Source organism: Mus musculus, chromosome 1 (assembly GCF_000001635.26).
Source record: "Mus musculus strain C57BL/6J chromosome 1, GRCm38.p6 C57BL/6J".
NCBI lineage: Eukaryota > Metazoa > Chordata > Mammalia > Rodentia > Muridae > Mus > Mus musculus.
In genome coordinates this window covers 56898599-56919037 of record NC_000067.6, presented here as the reverse complement: position 1 = coordinate 56919037, position 20439 = coordinate 56898599, and the positions used below count along the sequence as shown (strand labels likewise).

At 40.9% G+C, this 20439-nt stretch overlaps 1 protein-coding gene across 8 annotated transcripts in view; it reads left to right on the top strand.

Moving 5' to 3' along the window:
• The window catches only part of Satb2 (special AT-rich sequence binding protein 2), a 187210-nt gene that overhangs the window by 62153 nt on the left and 104618 nt on the right, over positions 1–20439 (top strand). For all 8 annotated transcript variants that reach the window (NM_001358580.1, NM_001358581.1, NM_139146.2 and 5 more), the window contains one exon: positions 19921–20047. In NM_001358580.1, coding sequence (NP_001345509.1) covers positions 19921–20047 — 127 coding nt within the window. The remainder of the gene's footprint in view (positions 1–19920; positions 20048–20439) is intronic.

The following is a 20439-nucleotide window of genomic DNA, read 5'->3' as shown; positions in this document are numbered from 1 at the left end:
GGCAATTTAACAGTACACATCTCCATTGTGACATTGCAGCAGGCACCGAATGTAGTGAAGGATAAAGTCAGATGGGCTCTCTGTGCCACTTGCAGTGCAAGATATTCAGTATCTTAACAGATGGGCTAATACAGTTGAGATCTTCTCTGTGGCTCACAGTCTCTTTTCCTTCCTTCACATAGGCAGTAATGCATATATGCTATTAATATATGCACACTGTTATACCCACTATACGTATGTAAATATCTGTGCCCAAATACACATGTATGTGTATAAATCTGTTATCTCTGTGTTTTCCCTTACCATGTTTCATGGCATGAATTTTGAATTGTGGCAGCATGTCAGCTAACCATCTCATTTGGTATAGACATTTATGCTATTTAGAATTAATTTTTCAAATAACTTTCAAATAAAGATTTATGTATTTGAATTCCATTCTGTTTTTTGATTAATTAGTTGATGGTAGTAGATAATAACTTGAAATAACTTTAAAAAGTCTAGTTTCTACTAGTTGACATTCATGATTGATTTTCATTGACATCTAAGGTGTCATGTTGTCAAATTTCAGTCTTTGCATTTAATTAGTAGTTTTAAAAATTGCAGTTATCTTGGAATTAAGGTTTTTGTTGGGTACTGGGGCTGAGTGTCTCAGGCTGGTCTCAACTGGCTGTCTAGTTAATAATGGCCTTAAACTCTTGATCATCCTGCCTCTATCTTCCAAACTGGAGTTAGAAAACATGGAGTCCATTTAGCATTGTCATGATTTAAAGGTCAACAGGAATTTCTAAAGGATCCTTGAAGGGACAAGGTTGCTAATTGGGATATTCTAAGGCATAATAGTCATTTAAAGATTTTATTGTGAGGTATGCCATGCTTACCAAGGAATACAAGTGAATTTTACGTTTAGTATTAGAAAATAGTTACTAAAACAAGCATTCTGGTTTGCAGCATACTGCTGGAAAAATAGAATATTGCTAGTACCTTCCAAACTGTCTTCTTTTAATTGCTAATTTATTCTTATCAATGTAATTTATTTTTTTCGAATGCGTGCCAAATAGCTCAGTAGCCACGGAGTAGACTTGGAAGAGTTTTCTGTTTCCTCTGCTTTTTTTCTATAATCCTGTCTTACTGTCCCCATCCCAGTGGTTGCTGCTGCTAACTCAGGCGTTTACCCTGCTTCACTGTCCACTCTCCCCCAGCAGCCTCAGCAACCCCTGGAACAGGAGTGAACCTGATCCACCTAAGGCCACCCAAGGCTTGGCTTCTCTATTTAACATAGAGTAAGATCCATGTTTACCCTGAACTGCACAGCTCTTCCTGTTCTCTAGCTTCTTGGTTTCTTCTTGGCCAGCTCTTCTCTGTAGGGGCCATTTTCTTTGACTTCCTGATTGTTCTTCCTCTCAGCATATATTATTTTTGTTCTTGCCACTTGCTTTTTAATTATACCTTTGCTTGTTGGTTAGTAGACATTCAGTCTGATGAGTGCAGGTAGAATGTCTGCCTTAATCACCAGGCTGCCCTTCCATTACCTGGGTGAACATTTAGTCAATGTTGAAATAGCTGAATGAAGGGGAGAGTTTGGTGATGCCTTTGGGAGAGAATAGTTTTTAGTGTCTCAAGGCTTTTTATGTTCAAAACAAGCATATGTATTATGATGTAACAAAATTGAGTCACTGGACCAGGACTGTTTTCTTGGGTGTATGTGTGCCTGGCCTATGTATTATATTTTAACCCTCACTGACTCATTTATTAAATGTCACCAATTAGGGTCAAATACTCAACTGGAGTCTTATTTTTGTTTTCAGTACTTCAGATATGTAGGACAGAAAGATTTATCCAACATACTGGAGTTAGAAGGCTCTTTAGTAGTGGAAAGAATGTGAGTTCTGGAGTTGTGAAACCCTAAGATGGAGAGTAGCTATGCTTCTTGCTTGCAGTCTTGACAGCATGCCTCACAGTCTACCCCTGCTTCTCCTCTCATAAGAAGCAACACCCACCTCATTGGTTTGTAGTAACGACTGACAGAAGATAATACGTGTTAAATTCTAACATGGTGCTGGCCACAAGTAGTTGCTTGATTCATGATGTTATTTATTTTTATTACTTACTTGTCCATATAGTTAGCTGCCTAATCCTTTTCTCCTTTCATTTGGTCCTCTGGAAAACTGAGACAGTGTTTACTTTGTGGGAATAATGTAGACGTGAGATGGGATCATGTGTTAGTACTGATGCATGGCGCCCAGACAACTCTGCCTGCTTTGTAGTTGCTGCACTGAGTGAGCCAGAGTGTTCAGTAGAAGAACAAGTGGGATCCAGTTTCTGGGTGCAGAATCTAAGTCTTTGAGTTTCATTTATTTATTCACCAGCTGTTTTTGGAGATGCTCAGATTAGTGTTGGGACACTAAGACAGTGGAACAGGAAGTGAGAGGAGACAGGAAGTTGTAATCATTTGTCTGATAAGTGAATCGGAAGCACAGTGAGAGTAAGTCTCTTAGGGGTGTAGAGAGGGTCCTGCTCTCCGTGGAGGTCTCTGTGAGGTCTGAGCCTCAGACTGGGAAGACACATGTGAGGGACCAGTCACCCTGCTGCTCCCTAGTCAGACAAATGTGGGTTTCAGTGAAAAATCAATCCATAGGCAAATTATTTGTCCTAACAGGAAGTAGAGATGCTTTCTGTCACAGGACTTTTGTGGAGATTAACACAATGAGAAAATGTTTGGACACACCATTATGTATGAGTGCATATTCTTTGCAATCAAATGAGATTATGTCTACTTTTGTATATACCAGGAGATTGTAGACTAGCTTTATAGATATAGTCCTCTAGGGAGGTTTCATGGGACTAGAAGCTAGTCTACAATCTGTCTGTTGTTTTAAACCTTGTTAAGCCTGATCTATATCTGTACCTGTCAAAGTTCAGAGGTGGTGGCCACTGCTGTCCATCAGCTTCTTAGAACCCTTATTTGGTTATGTAAGAGCCTCCTCCTTATTTACTTCCATACCACAGTGCCTTTCATACTCTGAGTTCTAAGCAGGAAGTCAACTATATTATCTCTGCATTATTGTTTCCTTGGAGTAACTTCAACTTTGAAGGGAATTTGTTCAATTGGCCTCTCATAATTGACAGAGAACCTGGATTCATATATCTCATTTAATGCACCCAGCAACTCTTAGCAAGTGCCATGGACTGAGTAGACTGACCTGGAGAGCTGAAGGGTTTGCTCTTAGGGTTATAGCCAAAGGCTTTCCACTTTAGAAAAGAATACACTTACTTATCTTCTCTATCTTTGTAGGTCCTCAGGCTGGAGACCCTGTAAATTAGACTGACAAAAGACAGATTAACAGGGGAAACCAAGTTTATAAATAGTGGTCTCTGTGTCTCACTCCTCAGATCTTTAGTTCAGTCTGCCAGACCGTGCATCAGGGGTGGTATTCTACTCACAGCCTGTGTCTAGTTCAGTCCTCCATGTGGCATATGTAGGGTGGCATCCAGCTGCCTTCTCTGCGGTGCCTATATTGCAGGTTTCGCCTTCTCTCTCCACCAGGGCACTTTTAAGCTTCCTAACTGGTTTCTGCCTGACCACAGTTTCCCATGGCCTGCATTCTGGAACACTACAAAACTGTCCTTTGGTTGATACAAATAAATGGTGTTTCTCCATTGCTTCTTGGTGCCTTCTCTGCCCTGGCACCCACTGAGGACACATCACATTGCTCTTACCATCTCAGAACCACTGTTTCTTGATGGTAACCTCTCCCCACTGTCAGGGTGTGGACACCTCCATGAGATGCAAGCACTACAGTTCTTAAAGCCTCGTGAGTGGAAGCACACTGCTCAGCCTCTTCTCTACAGACCTCTCCCAGGTGCAGAACCAGCTTCTTCCTTCATATTAGTGTCTTCGTGTCTATGTTAACTCCATTTAAAAATACTCAGTACACTTACCTTCATTTGTGTATTCTTTTCCAGACGTTGTCTGGTTTGTATTAGGCACATTGACAGTTGCTGAGTTCTTTTGCACATTAACCCATGCTTGAGCTGGGTGACTTTGTTGATAAGTTCTAGGATATAGAGTGCTGAGTTGACCATGGACATACTTAATATAATGTGTTGCTTTCTTTCTGTTAAACAGATCAAAGGTTTACAATTATTATTCAGTCTCTGCTTGCTTCAGCCCTTTTTCAGAGCTAAAGCGTATTTTCACATAACGTAGTCTGTAGTCTGCACAAAACAGGAGCATACTACACACAGTTCAATTAAAACTGATTTGAGCATACATCATGAGGCATCGTGGTGAAGATCTATTATAAGATAGGACTTTCTTTAAAAAAAAAAAAACATTTTGTAGCACTGCCCACTCCTTTTCCTAGCAGATTTGTTATCTTTGTCTTGGTAAATAGCCACTTAGGAAAATGGAAAAAGAATGAAAATAAAGGCACTAAGGGATATGGAAGCTCGGCCATCTATCTCCTTTCCCTTTCTCTGAGCTTTTATATATGTTCTGTTTCAAAAACCAGTTTAAAAATAAAAAAGACGAGGGCGGTTGCAATCTGCCACATTTTATGCAGATGAGGTGTGGCCCTCAGGCACCTGCCAAACTGCTAAAAAGCCTTCCACGGACCTGGGAGGTGACAACTCAGATCCTTTCCTTTAGAACAGAAAGGCTTTGCTGGACCATGCTTCCACTAGAAGATGTGGGTCAGGCCACGGTGGAGCATCATCTGAGCATGTGCTCGAAGGCCAGGGCCTCATGGGCTGACATCTCTGTTATTCTTGCTGTTATCCTGAGGACAGTGAGGTTCCCAGAGGCCAGCATGATTGTGACCTCTCTGTGCTGTGGCTATTCTGTAGGTCATTTTCTTTTCTAATTCAAATGCAAACTGTTATCATCTCTGTGAAACACGTCTGTGAGCCTTACTGTTGCAACAGCAAATATCTTTAATTATCCAGAATGTTTTTATGAGGATGACACTCAAGAAGAAAGTTGAGTTTTTGGATTATTGCAGCAGCCATTTTTTTTTTTTTTATGTAGTGCTGGGAATTGAACCCAGGGCTTTGTGTATACTAGGCAAACACTACCAACTGAGCCATATCCTCAGCCCCCATGGCAGCCATTTGTAATGTTGCTGGGTAAGGCATTATCTTTTAAAAAGATGGTAGAGACAAAATGAAATGAAATCAAATCCTCTTCCTCTTTGACTCTTTAGCATACTTTTTATGGAAATAGTTTGGAAATGATTGTCTTTTATGGGAAAAGATTAAGGGCTTTTGTGAACTAAGCTGGGACTAAGAAATTCAAAGAGATAGATCTGGGGCCTATCACCAGTTGTAGGTGTGTAAAGAGTTACAAGAAGTAACTAGTTTTTTAAGTTATCCAAATCCAGCCCATGGTGAGAATTGCTAGATATTCCACATGAGCATATCTTGTGTGAAAAAATTTTGTAACCAAAATTACTCCTTGACACAGAGGAGCAAGAAACATATTAGACAGTCGACATATTCTAGATCATCATGGATATTCAAGAGGAAGAAGTAATTCTGTCCCAGATACAATATTAAACCATCACATAATTTGGTTCACACAGTGTTTTATGTATGAATGACAGAATTCTCTTTTTTGGCTTATTATAAGCATTATTATTATAGGCACCAACCCAACCTAGTGCTATGTCAATAAGTAATTTTGAAGCATGGGTAAGAATCTCAAAGCTTTTGTTTCTTATTTCTTTGCTTTATTTGGGAAAATATAAATTAAGTGCTGAAATATGAAACACGTCACATGGATGAATCTGGAAAGGGAAATTTGCGATCATTTTTAGTTCACAGGGTTCTTAGAATATGCTCATGTTTCAATATGATTATGCAAGATCTTTTTTTTTCCCCTTTACTGAGTGTCAGGAACAAAAGAAGAAGGCTGGTATACTTGAGAGGTGAAGCTGTCTACCAGACTGACTGGCTCTGAAACCTATCCCTGCGTGTGAGACTCACAGACTGATAAACTCATGTCCATGGCTTTTGATGTGTCACCCAACGTTATATGAAATAGTATATCAGAACTAAAAATTTGATGACCACTCGGTTTCTGCTACCAGTCAGTTTGATTGTGGTCATGGGTTGGATCACTGCTTTCTTCTTGTGTAGCAATATAGAATAGCATGAGAGGCCCAAAGCAAATGCTCCATTTCTTGATGGAGTGATTGTGACAAAGCACATTGGACAACTGAAAGTGAGGAGAGGCAAATTTGGGCCCAGAAGGTATCATCTGCAGGATTAGGCATGAAGACAGGATTAGGCATGAAGAAAAGATGGATTCTGGGGGTAGACATTTTCTGTTTTTATCATCATGAATTATGGGATGTAGTTGATAAAACAACAAAGGCATCATACATGCAAACACAGTGGCAGGGAGAGATTAAATGGCTCCTGTTTCGTTCTCCATTTAAGAATGAGTGGCTAAATATATTCTTAGATTTGTGAGGTTCCTTCCTTTTATGGGTGGGCAGCTTAATGATAGTTTGCTCTGAGAATAAAAATGAAACACCATTCTGGTTATTTTAAGGATGGTTCAGTTAAAAGCAAATCAACAGGAATTCCATGTGACCTGTGAACACTTGCCCAGCTCCCCAGATAGAGCCCAGGAGAGTTCTTTATACAGTAGCAGCTCTCAAACAGATTTTCTCTTCTCCTTCAGTTTTTATTTTAATTTATTTAATTTCTATATATTTTTGTGTGTTTTGTTTATTTGCTTTTAAGAATGGATATCACTATGTATCCCAGATTGGGCTTGTGATTTTTTTTTCCTGTTTTGGTTTGCCAGTTGCTGAGGTTATAATATACATTCCCCCATTCTGCTCACCAGACTGTTTTTAAAGTCTTAAGTAAGTCTCACTGATAGACAGAGACAGAGCCTCCCTCTGCTGGGGTGGAGAGACCTTGATACTGGATTCATGCACTCTGCAATAGAGAGGCTTGTTCTGTTTGGGTGTGAGCACAGGTGTAGCCCCGGGGATATAGAAGGTACCAGCAGAGGGAAAGACCAAGCATCTCCCAAGGTGTCCCCTATGGATAAAAGGAAAGTAGGTCCTATTGACATTTTGTTAATAATGAGAATATGTTGAAATTTCTGCTCCTTGATATCTGTTGTGTCATAACTTATGAATCAGATGTATTTACATATGAGGGTTACATTAAGGACTTTAGGAGAGGAAACTATTTGTAGAGCTCTGTGATCGCTCATTCTCTCTAATGTTGAAGTTCTGGGAGTATGTGTTCTAATCATTGTTACCGAATTTGTTAACATAAGAGAAACACTTGGCAGTTCCCCCTAGCTAGCAATTTTAAAGTAGAGAACACAATTCCTATAGCTGCTGTCTTAGTTAGGGTTTCTATTTCTCTGACGAGTCACCATGACCACAGTAACTCTTACAAAGGAAAACATTTAACTGGGGCTTGCTTACAGGGTAGGAGGTTTAATCCATTATTGTCACTGCAGGAAACATGGTAGCATGCAGGCAGAGATAGTGTTGGGTCAGCAGGCTTTAGAAAGAGAGACTCCTTGGGCTTGGCTTGAGCACTAGAAATCTCAAAGCCCATCCTAGTGACACAGACACCTCATAATCATGCCACTTTCTATGAGCCTGCGGGACCATTTTGATTTAGACCACCAGAGTCACTCCCAGTTGGAAGTAAACAGCATAGTTGGTAGAATGATGCTTGTTTTGTCCGACTGAACTAAATTCCTGTTTCCTCATTGATATATATGCCATTGTTTTGCTCACCAACTGGCAGACCTTCAGTTATCCTGAATAGCTGTTTGCTATACTTAGAAAGTTACAGGGAAAAAAAAAATCTCTGCCTGAGAAACATAAAGCTGAGTGTTTGCCATTTTTTAAAAGTAGAATTTTAATAAGGACAGACTAACCTACCGATTCAGTGTTGAGGTTTTATTCAATATTGTCAATTATTTTTATTTTGTTGGTTATTTTAATTATGTACATTTGAAATGTTATCCACCTTCCCAGTTAAACCCTCTATCCCCTTCCCTGTCCCCAGTGCTTCTATGAGGGTGCTCTTCCACTCACCCCACCCCCACCCCCTACCTCAGCACCCTAGCATTCCCCTTCTCTGGGTCATTGAGCCTCCACAGGACCAAGGGGCTCCCCTCCCAGTGATGTCCAATAAGGCCATCCTCTGCTACGTATGCAGCTGGAACCATGTGTTCCTCCATGTGTACTCTTTGGTTGGTGGTTTAGTCCCTGGAATCTTTTGGGGGAGGAGGGTCCGGTTGGTTGAAATTGTTGTTCTTTCTGTGTTTTTGAAGTCTTTAATGCCTCTGTCAAGTGACAATAATGAAAGCCACCATGATTGGACCCCATGTACTTGAGAGGCCTTTTGGTCTAGGATATCAGAGCTGCAGTGGCAGGGGGATACCCAGGGAATCTCTTCGTAGTGTGGGGCATTACACAAAGATTCAGCTTGAGGATGACAGCCCTGACCTTTTTCTGCATTTATCACCTTTTTGGAAGATATCTGTAAGTGCAGAGGGTCTCTGGGATAATTTGAGAGGGCAGGTGGCACTACTAACACTGTGTCTACACAGTAATGGCTTGGTAAAGGATAAGGGGCTCAAGTCACTGAGATACAGCAAACTGCCAAGCCCAGTGCATTAGCCAGCTTTTTATCACTATGACAAAAATACATGCGGAAATGACTTTAAAGGGGAGAAAAGGCTCATTTGGGCTGAGAGTTTTAGAGCCTTCAGTTCATAGTCAGCCAGGTTAGTTGCTCTCAGCTCTACTGTGAAACAGAAAAATAGAGGAGAAGAGCTGCTCACCTTGGGTAGGCAGAAAGCGGAGAGAGCAGGATATGGGCTGATTCCCTTCAAAGGATACCCCAGTGACCTACTACCTCCCACCAGGCCCTGCCTCCTAGCAGCCTGTTTAGCTGTGTGTCCCTCACTGGTGGGATTAGAACGTTTTTACTTCCCAGTAACATCACCAGATGGGGAAACTAAGCCTTCAACCCATGAGCCTTTGGAGACATTTTCAAAACATAACACCAGATAGATCATTTGCTGTGTAAGCCAGTGACATTTTAGGATATTCAGTGTTTTGCTTAAGTAAGGGCATCTCTCCCTCAAAAACATTCTAAAGAAGTAAATGCTTACTTATTTGATGTTAACTTAGCATTCTTGAATGCCAGTTGTACACAGCTCTTTATGATTTCCTTAAAATCTTTCTGCATCTATTTACGGGTGCACGCACATGTCACAGCACATGGAGGGCAGAGGACAATGCACAGAATCGGTTCTCTCCTTTTACCATGTAACTTCAGAGGACTGGGTGACGGCTGTCAAACTTGATAGCTGGCTCCTTGGCCTGGTGAGGCATCTTGGGGCCCAGCTTTGTAGTTTTCCATGCAGTTTGACTTCTGTTCTTTTGCTGTAATCATCTTTGTGAGTTAGGCAGGGCTTTCTTTGTTTCATTTAATTTTTCTTTTGCTTCCACTGCCATGTGTTCTAGTAAAGAAAACGGGTCTCAGAATGGTACACAGCCACAGGCAAAGCCTGTCTCTCTGCCTTCTCTCTTACTGCCTATCAGTGAAATGGCCTTATCGGCACATAATCCATCAGGTATCCATGCACATGACAGTGAGGCTATCTAGGTGGGTAAGCTAGGTTAAATGATGTAAAACCTTGATATCATATGGTCCAAATTTGATGAAAATGCCCTAATGTTTATTCATATATAAGAAATTGTTCTTCACCTGCCATATTGCTCATTCCATCCATGCCAAGTTCACATATCCAAAAAGAAGTAAACACAGTGGCAACTCTCCTCTGGTGCTGACATTGAACCTTCTTATCAAGTATCCTGGCTGACAGTAGGAGCATATTTTCTGGTGACTTAACAACAAGGGATTCTGGGAATCATTTGGTTTCACCTTTTCTCTGGTCAAGAATGTGTGGGTAGATCTTAGTCTTCTGGCCATTGTGTATGTGTGGGTTTTTGTTTGTTCATTTGTTTGTTTGTTTGTTTTGTGGGACTCCTAGGCAGTGATTGATTCTCAAGCCTGGCTCCTCAGCATCCTCTCCTTGGGTCCTCCCATAGAGATTTTGTTTCATAGGCAAGAAAGAGGCTCATGATTTCTCTAGAAATAAAATTGGAGCCCGCTCATTTAATGTGACTACCTTACGCCGCACTATCCTTGGAATGGGACAATAAGAATTAGCTTCTGTCCCTTTCATTCCTCTCAGATCCTCACAAGGTGTCCGATCCAACTGCCATGTCTAATTATACATATAATCATTACCAATATCTAAGTCTCTCCTACTTCCCTTGCCCTTTAATTCATGTGACATTTTTCTGACATGTCTGAATATTCTATGGGGCTCATATAAGCTGTCATCATTATTCATCACCATGTGTGTTGTGACTGTAAGTCTGCCTTTGATCCAGTTCAAGAAACATTTGTCTGCGGAATGAGCACCTATTATGTATTAGGCCCTTGGCTTCTCTCATAGCCGTTAAAATGATAGTGGCATATTTCAAATTTTGTCTTACAGTATTTAAATATGACATTTCCTAAAATGCAAATTAAAGAGCTATCTGGACATCTCGTAAGTGTGAAGTGTTTGAGACCTGTAAATCATGTGCATTATAAAGCTTAATAGCATAGAATACATGATGTGCATCTCATGTACATATACAGAAGCACAGAGAGTGAAAAAAAATCATTAAAATATTCCAAAGGGCACAAAGCAGGCATTCTCCAAATCAAACACCACTCTGACTTCATCCAGGTTTGCTTCCATGTGTTATAGTTGCTTAGTAAATGGCTATAATATCTGTTGAGTCGGAACATAGATAAAGTGTGCTGCATAGTTGCATGTGAGCACACCTTTAATTCTAACACTTATGATCAAAGGCAGGAGGATCTCTGTGACTTCAAGGTCATCCTGGACTACATGGTCAGTTCTATGATAGCTAGGACTATTGTACAATGACCCTCTCTTACCATAAATAAATAAATAAATAAATAAATAAATAAATAAATAAATGAAAGAAAAAATTGTAAAACATAAATAATGTATTTCTTGCAATCATGTAGTCACCTTTTCTTTCTTTTTTTCCAATCATTTTTTATTAGATATTTTCTTTATATACATTTCAAATGCTATTTCAAAAGTTTCCTATACCCTCCCCCTGCCCTGCTCCCCTACCCACCCACTCCCACTTTTTGGCCCTGGCGTTCTCCTGTACTGGGGCATATAAAGTTTGCAACACCAAGGAGCTTCTCTTCCCAGTGATGGCTGACTAGGCCATCTTCTGCTACATATGCAGCTAGAGACATGAGCTCTGGGGGTACTGGTTAGTTCATATTGTTGTTCCACCTATAGGGCTGCAGACCCCTTCAGCTCCTTGGGTACTTTCTCTAGCTTCTCCACTGGGGGCCCTGTGTTCCATCTTATAGCTGACTGTGAGCATCCACTTCTGTATTTGCCAGGCACTGGCATAGCCTCACAGGAGACAGCTATAACAGGGTCCCTTCCGCAAAATCTTTCTGGCATATGCAATAGTGTCTGGGTTTGGTGTAGCCACCTTTTCTTTGATAATCTACATGCCATCATAATAGCACCCTTGAGATCAGCCATTATGTAATTCTAGATTATAGGAAACAGAATATGCCAGAAGGGCTGTTCTGGAATATGTAATGGGAGCATGAGATTGACAAGATTTCCCAAGCCTGCTGAGCCAGGTGGTGGAGTACCTGCAATGCCAGACCCTCAGGAAACTCCACTTTTGCTCCCCTCGGAGAAGATCATGGGTAATTAATTAGGATGTGGACTATGCAAGGCAGCAGTTGCTTTAGGTCTTTAGTGGCTACTTCTTACCTTAGAACACGCAGAAACACTAGCTGAATATGTTTTGAGGAGCAGCTGCCATAATCAGGGCATGGCATAAGTGGAGCAGGACCACGGAAGTCTAAGGTGGTGAGTGTTCCCTATGTCTTTGATTATTGAAGGTATCAGAGACAGAGCAAATACCTTTACCCAAATGTATTTCTGAATGTATTTCTGAAGTGGGGAGGGGAGAAAAGAAGTGGTGAGTTCTTGTTTGTGTTACCTGCCAAAATTAGTCCCTTAATTTGAAATTCTTTCAGACAAAGGTTAAAACTAGAAACAATAATAAGGCAATCTGTCACTGATGAAAAGCTTGCCACCATGCTAGCAGTTTAGAACTGGTCCCAGATAATGTCACACACTTTTCTCATTTGCCCAATTCTCCATGTAATGGTTTTAAACGGTACTCTTATGAAATAAATAGCTAAATGCCAACCACACTTTTTTATGGCCTGTCTGATATTTTGGTTGTTTTTCAGGAGAATTGGAATTTTGAAAATTAAATAAAGGTTTATAAAATACCAACTTCAGAAAGTTTTATTTAATTTTGGAATAATTTTATTCACTCTTCCTACCCCCCTTTCTCTCTGCAACAGGGTCTTTATTAATTTAGTCTAGTTACTTAGTGCTTATATTAAATAATCTAATAAAAATCAGAGTTATAACATAACGTTTCCCAAATGTGAAACAGCGTCTATTACATGGGACAAAATCTTTATGTTGCACAATGTAAAAACATGTATAGAATTACAAGACACCAAATGCTACTGTATATATGTGTGTGCACGTGCACATGTGTGTGTGTGTGTAGAATGTTTTTGTACTGTAATGGGGTTGATTATTTCTAAAACATTTAGAAATGCTGCTTATTACCAATAGTTTGTTTATAAGCTACTCTAAAAATTAATTTTAGTTCTTAAATACCAGTAATCTTCCCTGTAATGTATTATTTTCTGTCTTTGGGTGTTTTGCCTGCATATGTCCATGTGTACTACATCTGTGCTTGTTGCCTATGGAGCCTAGAGTTGAGCATTGGCTACCTTGGAACTGGAATTACAGATGGCTGTGAGCCACCATGAGGGTGTAGGGAATTGAACCCAGTTCCTCTGGAAGAGCAGCAAGAGCTTTTAATGGCTGAGCCATCTCTCTAGCTCCTAGGTTAATATACTTCAAAAATTAAAACTTTGGTTGTTTGTGTTGGTTAATAATACTCAGATTGTTGCAAGTGGATCAGATATGTGTGGGGAATGGAAATCATGCACTTGCGTGCACGAAAGCGTGTGTACATGTGTCCTGTTGATTTCTACATGAATTTATATAACAATAGAGCCTCAATGTTTATTCTGGGTTGTTATTTGTTTTTGTCTGGTATTTGCTTTTGTGCTGTTATAAATACAGGCAGGATTAAATGCATTCTAGGCTCCCAGACTGGTGAGTTGAGAGGTTTCATTAATTTGTGTAAATTACAAAGGCAGCTGGATAAAGTAGAATGCCCAAAGAATACAGTGTAATTTCCATTTCCTTTTACTTGAATGCATTTGAAATATATAGAGCCTTTAGAATCAAGGTAGACACTGTTGGTCTGCTTTAGTAAGTTGTGTTGGCTCTGCTGATCCATGCACAAAGAAGAACAACCTGTGTTTTAAACCTGGCCTTTTGTCTTCCTTTTTTCCTTCTCTCTCCTCACCGAGCATCATTCCACCACAGGTTCAGCAATAATAACTACAATGTATGCCGTGTTCCTTCCACAGGTTGATGAGTTAGCATAGCCAGGCCACAGGTTAGAAGCGCAGGCTGAATTATTACATATTGCTGGGTAGTGATTTCCTGTGAACTTATTTATGGATAAATAATTCTCTGTTCTTATTAGATAGGACAGACAGTTTTAAATTTTTTTTTTAACAAAGCAGAGCCTAACAACAGAAAATGATATGCTGTAGTGCAGGGACACAATTGCTCGACTTGGAAGAGGGCAAACAGATGCGATCAATGCCAGTTCTCCTGGTTTTGCAAGGGGTCTCATCAGCTGTTGGTGTATTGTGGAAATAATACTGAGAATCAGAAGCCCCAAGGCTTAGTTATTCTGAGACTAGAGTTTTTATTGACACTCTTTTTGCTGAGATCTTTTCCAGGGAGTTATGAGATATATAAACTCCAGCCTTTGGATATTAAAACTAATGTCTCATTTTTCCCCAGGTTGAGTTTTCACTTTGCCTTTTAAATTAATGTCAGGATGCACCTGGAATAAAAGAGAGTTACTCACGGAGCTGAATTTTGAGGGTACTGTTGATATCTTGCTTGGTTGCATGCATCTGTCTCCTACATGGATTTTGTCAGCAACTCCCTCCATGTCACTGACCTTTGAGAACTTTCATGTACCGTGTAGATGGCGTAAACCTTCATTGTATGAAGTAGTTCTTACATTTGAGGTACAAGGGTGAAAGTTATCATCCTGGCTTATCTGGAGAGCAGCTTTACTTAGTTGTGTGCTTAGCAATAAGCAGCTTCTCTATTCAAACTCCATAATGCTAGGGACAAGATGCATTGGTATCTCTTTGCATAGCTGTGACTCAGAGACATATGAGAAAATTGTGTCTAGTGGATGCTTAGCACTGATTACAAACCTTTTGATGTTCTGTTGGTTATAGGGTACATCATCACATTCAAGGCCACTTTAAGTGGTTTCTCGAATGTTCAGCTACAATTTGCAATATCCCAAACTCTTTCATTTTTATATATTAAAGATTAATAATTTGAAAGAGAAATTTTGCTTTGACTTTGCAGAATATGTGGTTTCTCAGTCTAAACACTGATAAAAACACAGAAAACACTCATACATACACACTGATGGTTCCTTCTGTGGAACGTCAACTCTTTGAGTCTGGAAGGATATTATATTGAGAGAGTGAAAAAATGGTTTCTGTTGTTGCATCTTTTTAATTTTAGACAAAAATTGCTTCCATTTCCAACTTAATTTTATGTCACTAATGGGAAATTTACCTACAATTGCATTTTGTTATTTGGTCTGAATGCATTACACAAAGAGTGAATTGGCATTCTGTATTTTAGAATGAACAGATTTGTCTGGGTATAAACAGTTTTATTTATATTGTGCCCAATTCAATCATGTTAACATTTGTATGAATTTCAACTCCAAAATAAAGGCCCATAATTTGTGACTCAAAGACCTTGAAACTGCATCTGTAATAGTCTTCAACACCAGGCATTTTCTGAATGTTTGCAGATAACGCATTTCTTGGATGACTTAGGAGATACTGTGTCTGCAGTGGCTCCTTGCAGGGACCATTTTCCCCAGAGAACTGCCTTTTGGTCTTATAACCTGGTGATTCCTTGGTTTCATTTGGTACTTTCCATCAGAATAAATGTTAGTGCCCTGATTGACACATGACTGAGGACAAGATTAGCCCTGCTCCAGGGACTCATTTTTGGGAATTGGCAAGAGAATTCAGACTTACAGCATCGGGGCTGAGTGTAGAAGGGGTCCAGTTGTCCAAACCTTACAAAATGAAGCCCAGTTCCTAGTCATGGTTGTCATCCACTAATTTCTTTTAAATGTAAACGAGGAAAATACCTAATTAAAAAAAGAGGAAAAAAAAAAGCAAGCTACTTTCTGCTAACCTTTAGCTCACTTGCACATATAATAGAAACTCCCCACAGATGAAGGAATGGTTCTTGAGAGAACCAGACATTGGATGTGGTAGCTCATTATAATTCATGAGGCTGAAGCAGGAGGATCCTGAGTTTGAGCAAGCCTCAGCTACATCATAGTCAGACCCTGTCTCAAAAAATGGACAAAGAAACAGGAAAAGCAAAACCAAAAATAAACCCAGACAATAAGAAGACTTGGTACCCGTAAAGCAGTGTAAAGGGATATTGTGATAAGACTCACAAGCCAAGTACAGATTCTCTCCGTGCAGCTGTGCAGAGAAAAGATTACTTCAGATAGGTTGCTTAGAGTTGAGCTAGTCCCAGGGTGAAATCTGAAGAATGTTCATGATTCTAGAAGTGACTCTTGGGGATCAGTGTTCTAGACAAAGTGTGCTGTCTGTTCAGAGCAAGAAAGTGGATCATCCTCCACCATAAGCTTTACTGGACATGTGCGCATGCCTATCTGTGTCAAAAGAAGAAAAAAAATCTGACCTCAGTCATGTTTGTTCCCTTTTTACTTGCTGGAGTTAGAAAGCTTAGATTGTGGCTTTAGAAATAACATCAGTATACTGCCGCTTACCCCAGAGTTATTGAGGTTCTCCTAATGCCGTGAGTCAGGAACTATCCCTAGAGCGCCTAGGACAAATTTAAAATTCACTGTCAAAGGCTGGGATGAGTTTGCTAACTTTGTAATTAACCACTCCTGCTTGGATTGTTGTGGCTTTTTTTTTTTTTTCTTCCCCTAGGGTAGTTCCCTCTATTCATCCAGCACTCTTCCAAGAGAAAATCATCTCCTATAGCTTTGCTAATAAGATGCTGTTGTGAGCTCACTCAGACCTTACAAAGATGTTCTGCTCCTGGTTTTTGTTGAGCCTTGGTCATTTGGCAGTCTCTACTAATTAAAAGCCTCATACTAATGCAAAAGTGGGCATAGTTATCATCCCCACTCTGTAGACAGGAAAACTGAGGTGTAGAGAAAGGAGACAGCTGGCCCCAGATCATGGTTTGCACAAACTCACCCCCAACTCGCTGCTAATTACCTTCTTGCACTAGAGTAACTGGAGGCTTATCTCCATCCATCTTTAGGACAAAGCTTTGTACAAAGGGCTTTACGTGTAAAATACTCAGTTTCCTTGAATCGAATTCTGTGTTTTTAATTCCATTTCATGGACGAGCGGATTGAGGAACAGAGACACTAAGTAACTTGCTAGAGTCACATGATCAGAAGATGGGGGAGCCAGGAATGATCTGTGGCAGTTCTTTTGGAAGCCCACACTCATTCAGACTTACTGTGGTACCAGGCTTCCCAGTTTGATTTCTTTAATTAACATTTGACTGCTATTCTAAGTAATCAGGGAAGGAGACTGTTTCCAAAGTGGATTAATGCACTAGGCAGACAGCCCTGCTTGAAGGGACGGCACATTGAAGAGAGCCCCTCTAGCCATTCTGCCCTGGAGGTAGACAGTTGAGTGTACACTGTGACCTCTCGATAGTAGAGAGAAGGAAAAGCAGGTACTTTCTCCCTGGCCAGAGAGAATAGCATGTACCCTCTGTTTCCTTGAAGCTGTAGAGACCAGCTTGGGGCAGATGCTCTGGGTGGAGGTATTCAATGCTGTGAGGCACCTGCGTGTCTAGTTACAGCCTAAACAAGTCTCTTCCTGGCTCATTGAGGTGGTGAATTTACCTAAATGGAGATAGCTGTCTTCAATCTAATACTTCCAACACACCTCTCTCTTTAATTATGGTTTATTTTTTACTTATTGGGTGAACACGTGTGTGTGTGTGTGTGTGTGTGTGTGTGTGTGAGAGAGAGAGAGAGAGAGAGAGAGAGAGAGAGAGAGGTGCAAGTGTTAAGAGTGCATGTGTGTATGTGTGCATGTGTGCACATTAGACATTGAGTGTCTCCCTTCATGGCTCTCACCTTGTTTTCTGAGACAGCATCTCTCACTGAGTCTGGAGCTCACTGATCAGCTAAGATGAAGGGCCACACGCTGAGGCCTCTGCCTGTCACAGTGCCCTGGCACTAGTGTTATAGACACACACCACCATGCCCAGCCTTTGTGAGTGGTAAGGCCTGCAAGGCGGGCACTCTCCTGACTGAGCCCCCACCCCCCACCCCCCATACCATATCGCTTAGGCTGGCCTTAGATTCACTGTATGGCCTAGGATGTCTGTGAACTTACTGAAATTATGGGCATTTGCCACCATGCTCAACATGTGTAATTTATATATGATAAACATATTTATATTAGGAGGTTGGTTTGATGAGTTTTGACAAATTTTATACTAGTGCAGCCACTAGTCTGAGCAAGCAAGCCCTTCCCAGTGAATTCTCTGGCCTGCTTGTCTCAATTCTGTTCCCATAGGTTCCCATCTTGCTGTTCTTGGATTTGATATAAATGAAACCACACAACTATATTTGGTTGTGTCTGCCCACACTGTATAATGTGCCTTAAAAAATAAAAGGGGGTAAAGTACAGAGACTCACGGCAGGAAGAATGTCCCAGAGGACTGGCCCTGAAAGTTTTCAGGCTTCCTAGTCTTCTGATTCCCTTCATGGTCAGGGCATCCAAAATGACTCCTGGGTTCTCCTCTGTGCCAATCAGAGAGCACAGCCGCTGCCATCCACTTCTCCTAGTCTCTTATCAGAAGGTAGAAAACCTGTGCCAGGAGGATACAGCCAGCTGTGTTGAACTTGTGGGTGATCACGACAATAGCTTTTCTAAAGGAAGTGGAAGCTGCACAATGATTTTCTTAGAAAGGTAGTAGGTTGGACATATTCTGCAGTGTCCTTTTCATGTGGCAAATGTCAGAAAAGATAAAAGGAGGGAAGGAAGCAGCTCAGCCTGCTCCAGGGTGGTTGTCCAGGGGTCCTGCATGCTCATTTCGCATCTACTCTGAGCTGAGCCGCATCCTGTGCACTTTTCATTGTCGTGAGAGGGAATGTTAGGGAAACTATCCCTCACAAAAAAACCAAAAAAAAAAAAAAAAAAAAAAAAAAAGAAAAACCAACCCAGCTTTTCTTGGCAGGGGAACGATGACTTAAGGAGCCAGAACTGGAGACATACGGTACCCTGAATGGGAGCCGCACTGCTTAGCTGGAGCCGGGGCCAGGCACTATTTATACTGTAGCATATTCGGCAGCAGATTGTTAAGTCTTAATACTGAAACAGTGCATCATTTTAATATTTTTGTTCTGTTTCTTCCCTGTTTTCAAGCATTATGTCAGGCAGTACGTGTTCATTTATCTCACTTGGGACAGGACATGCCCTCATCAGAGAGTTCAGCACAACCCTCTGAATTTTGCCCCACAGCTATGGAGTCATTTTGTGAACCTTTGGGTATACAGGTGTTCTCTCTCATCAGTGATAAAAATATATGTATTCCGAGAGAACAGTGTACTTAGACTCACCTGTATTGTCAAAAGGAAAAATAAAAATGCTATTTTTCTTTTATTTCTAAAACATAGCATTTTTATATGTGACATTTTCTGACATCCCATGGGGACCATCAGATTTTTCATAGCATGTAATAAAAGTTTTGTTACCCAGTGTCATTTGTGAAATGAGTTCTGTTATTTTTCTTCATCAAATTTCTGCATACCCTGCGCTCTGGACCAGAGGGGCCCATAGAAGGAATGAATAAGTTAGCTTTCACCACAAACTGCCTGAGTATCCCATGAATCTTCCTGAAGTAGAGCTCACGTCCGTCCAAAGTTGCTATTCTTTGCAGCCTAAGCTAGCACATCCAGGCTTACCACAGACACCAGGAAAAGAACCCAGGAATATAAACAGAGAGGCAGCTGAAAGCACCTTAGGTGACACCTGCAACCAGAAAGCTAGGGAACTCTGCTCCAGGGGCTCCAAGTACTGTGCCCTAGGAATCGTACCCTATTCACAATATGACTGTGTAGCCCACACAGCAGTCTTTTTTAAAAATTTTTCAATCCAATTCAAAATCAAGTCTTATATTTATATGAAGCTTGCTTATTTGAGGGGGTCGTGGTCTGGGAAATCAGTGGCCCTGTATATTTAGCATCAGTTTTAAGTTAGACTATGAAACAAGACTTTGGGGAAAGGAAATATCAGTATGGTTTTCTAAGTAATTTAAGACACAGGAAAACATAAAAGAACCAATTGTCCATGATTAAATCCCATCCCTTTCATTCCTTATCTCTCTTGTGTAGTTCACTAACCCAGTTGTCAGCCAGAAAGCAATAGCTCATTGCACTGGGTTGTAAATGCTCAGAGTGGGCGCTCAGTGTTGACTATTGAATGACCTTCTTGACATTGAACAACTGGAAGGGTTTAATAAATAGCAGATACATGTTTACTGTGCTTTTCTTCCCTGCGCAGGAATAATCAAGCTAGGGAGGTGGAACCCCCTCCCCCTCAGTTATGTGACAGACGCCCCTGATGCGACTGTGGCCGACATGCTGCAAGATGTCTATCACGTTGTGACGCTGAAGATCCAATTACAAAGGTGGGGATTTCTGAAAGGCTGTCTCCGCTTTCTCTCAGGGGCTGCATGGACCATCCATTCACTGTGGATATCAGCTTGGCTCCGTTCATTTCTAGACAGTGGGTAAAAGGAAGAGAGGGGGAGAGAGGTGTGGAGCTGGGGATGCGGCACCAGGCATCTTTATAGTCCACATTCCAACTGCTTTACGCTGTTTGCAGAGGCAGTGAACTGCTCACTCAGGGGCTGCCTGATAAATCATTAAAAATCTCCAGGGCAGGCGAAGGCTCTCTGAGTCTTCTCTTGGCTTTCTCAGGAGCTTAAGGCATAGCATCTGAAGCATTGGGTCCCTCTGCTGTCTTCTGGTTTGTCTGCTGAGGGGACGGTTTTGTTTAGAGATGTCTTTCTTTTTGTGG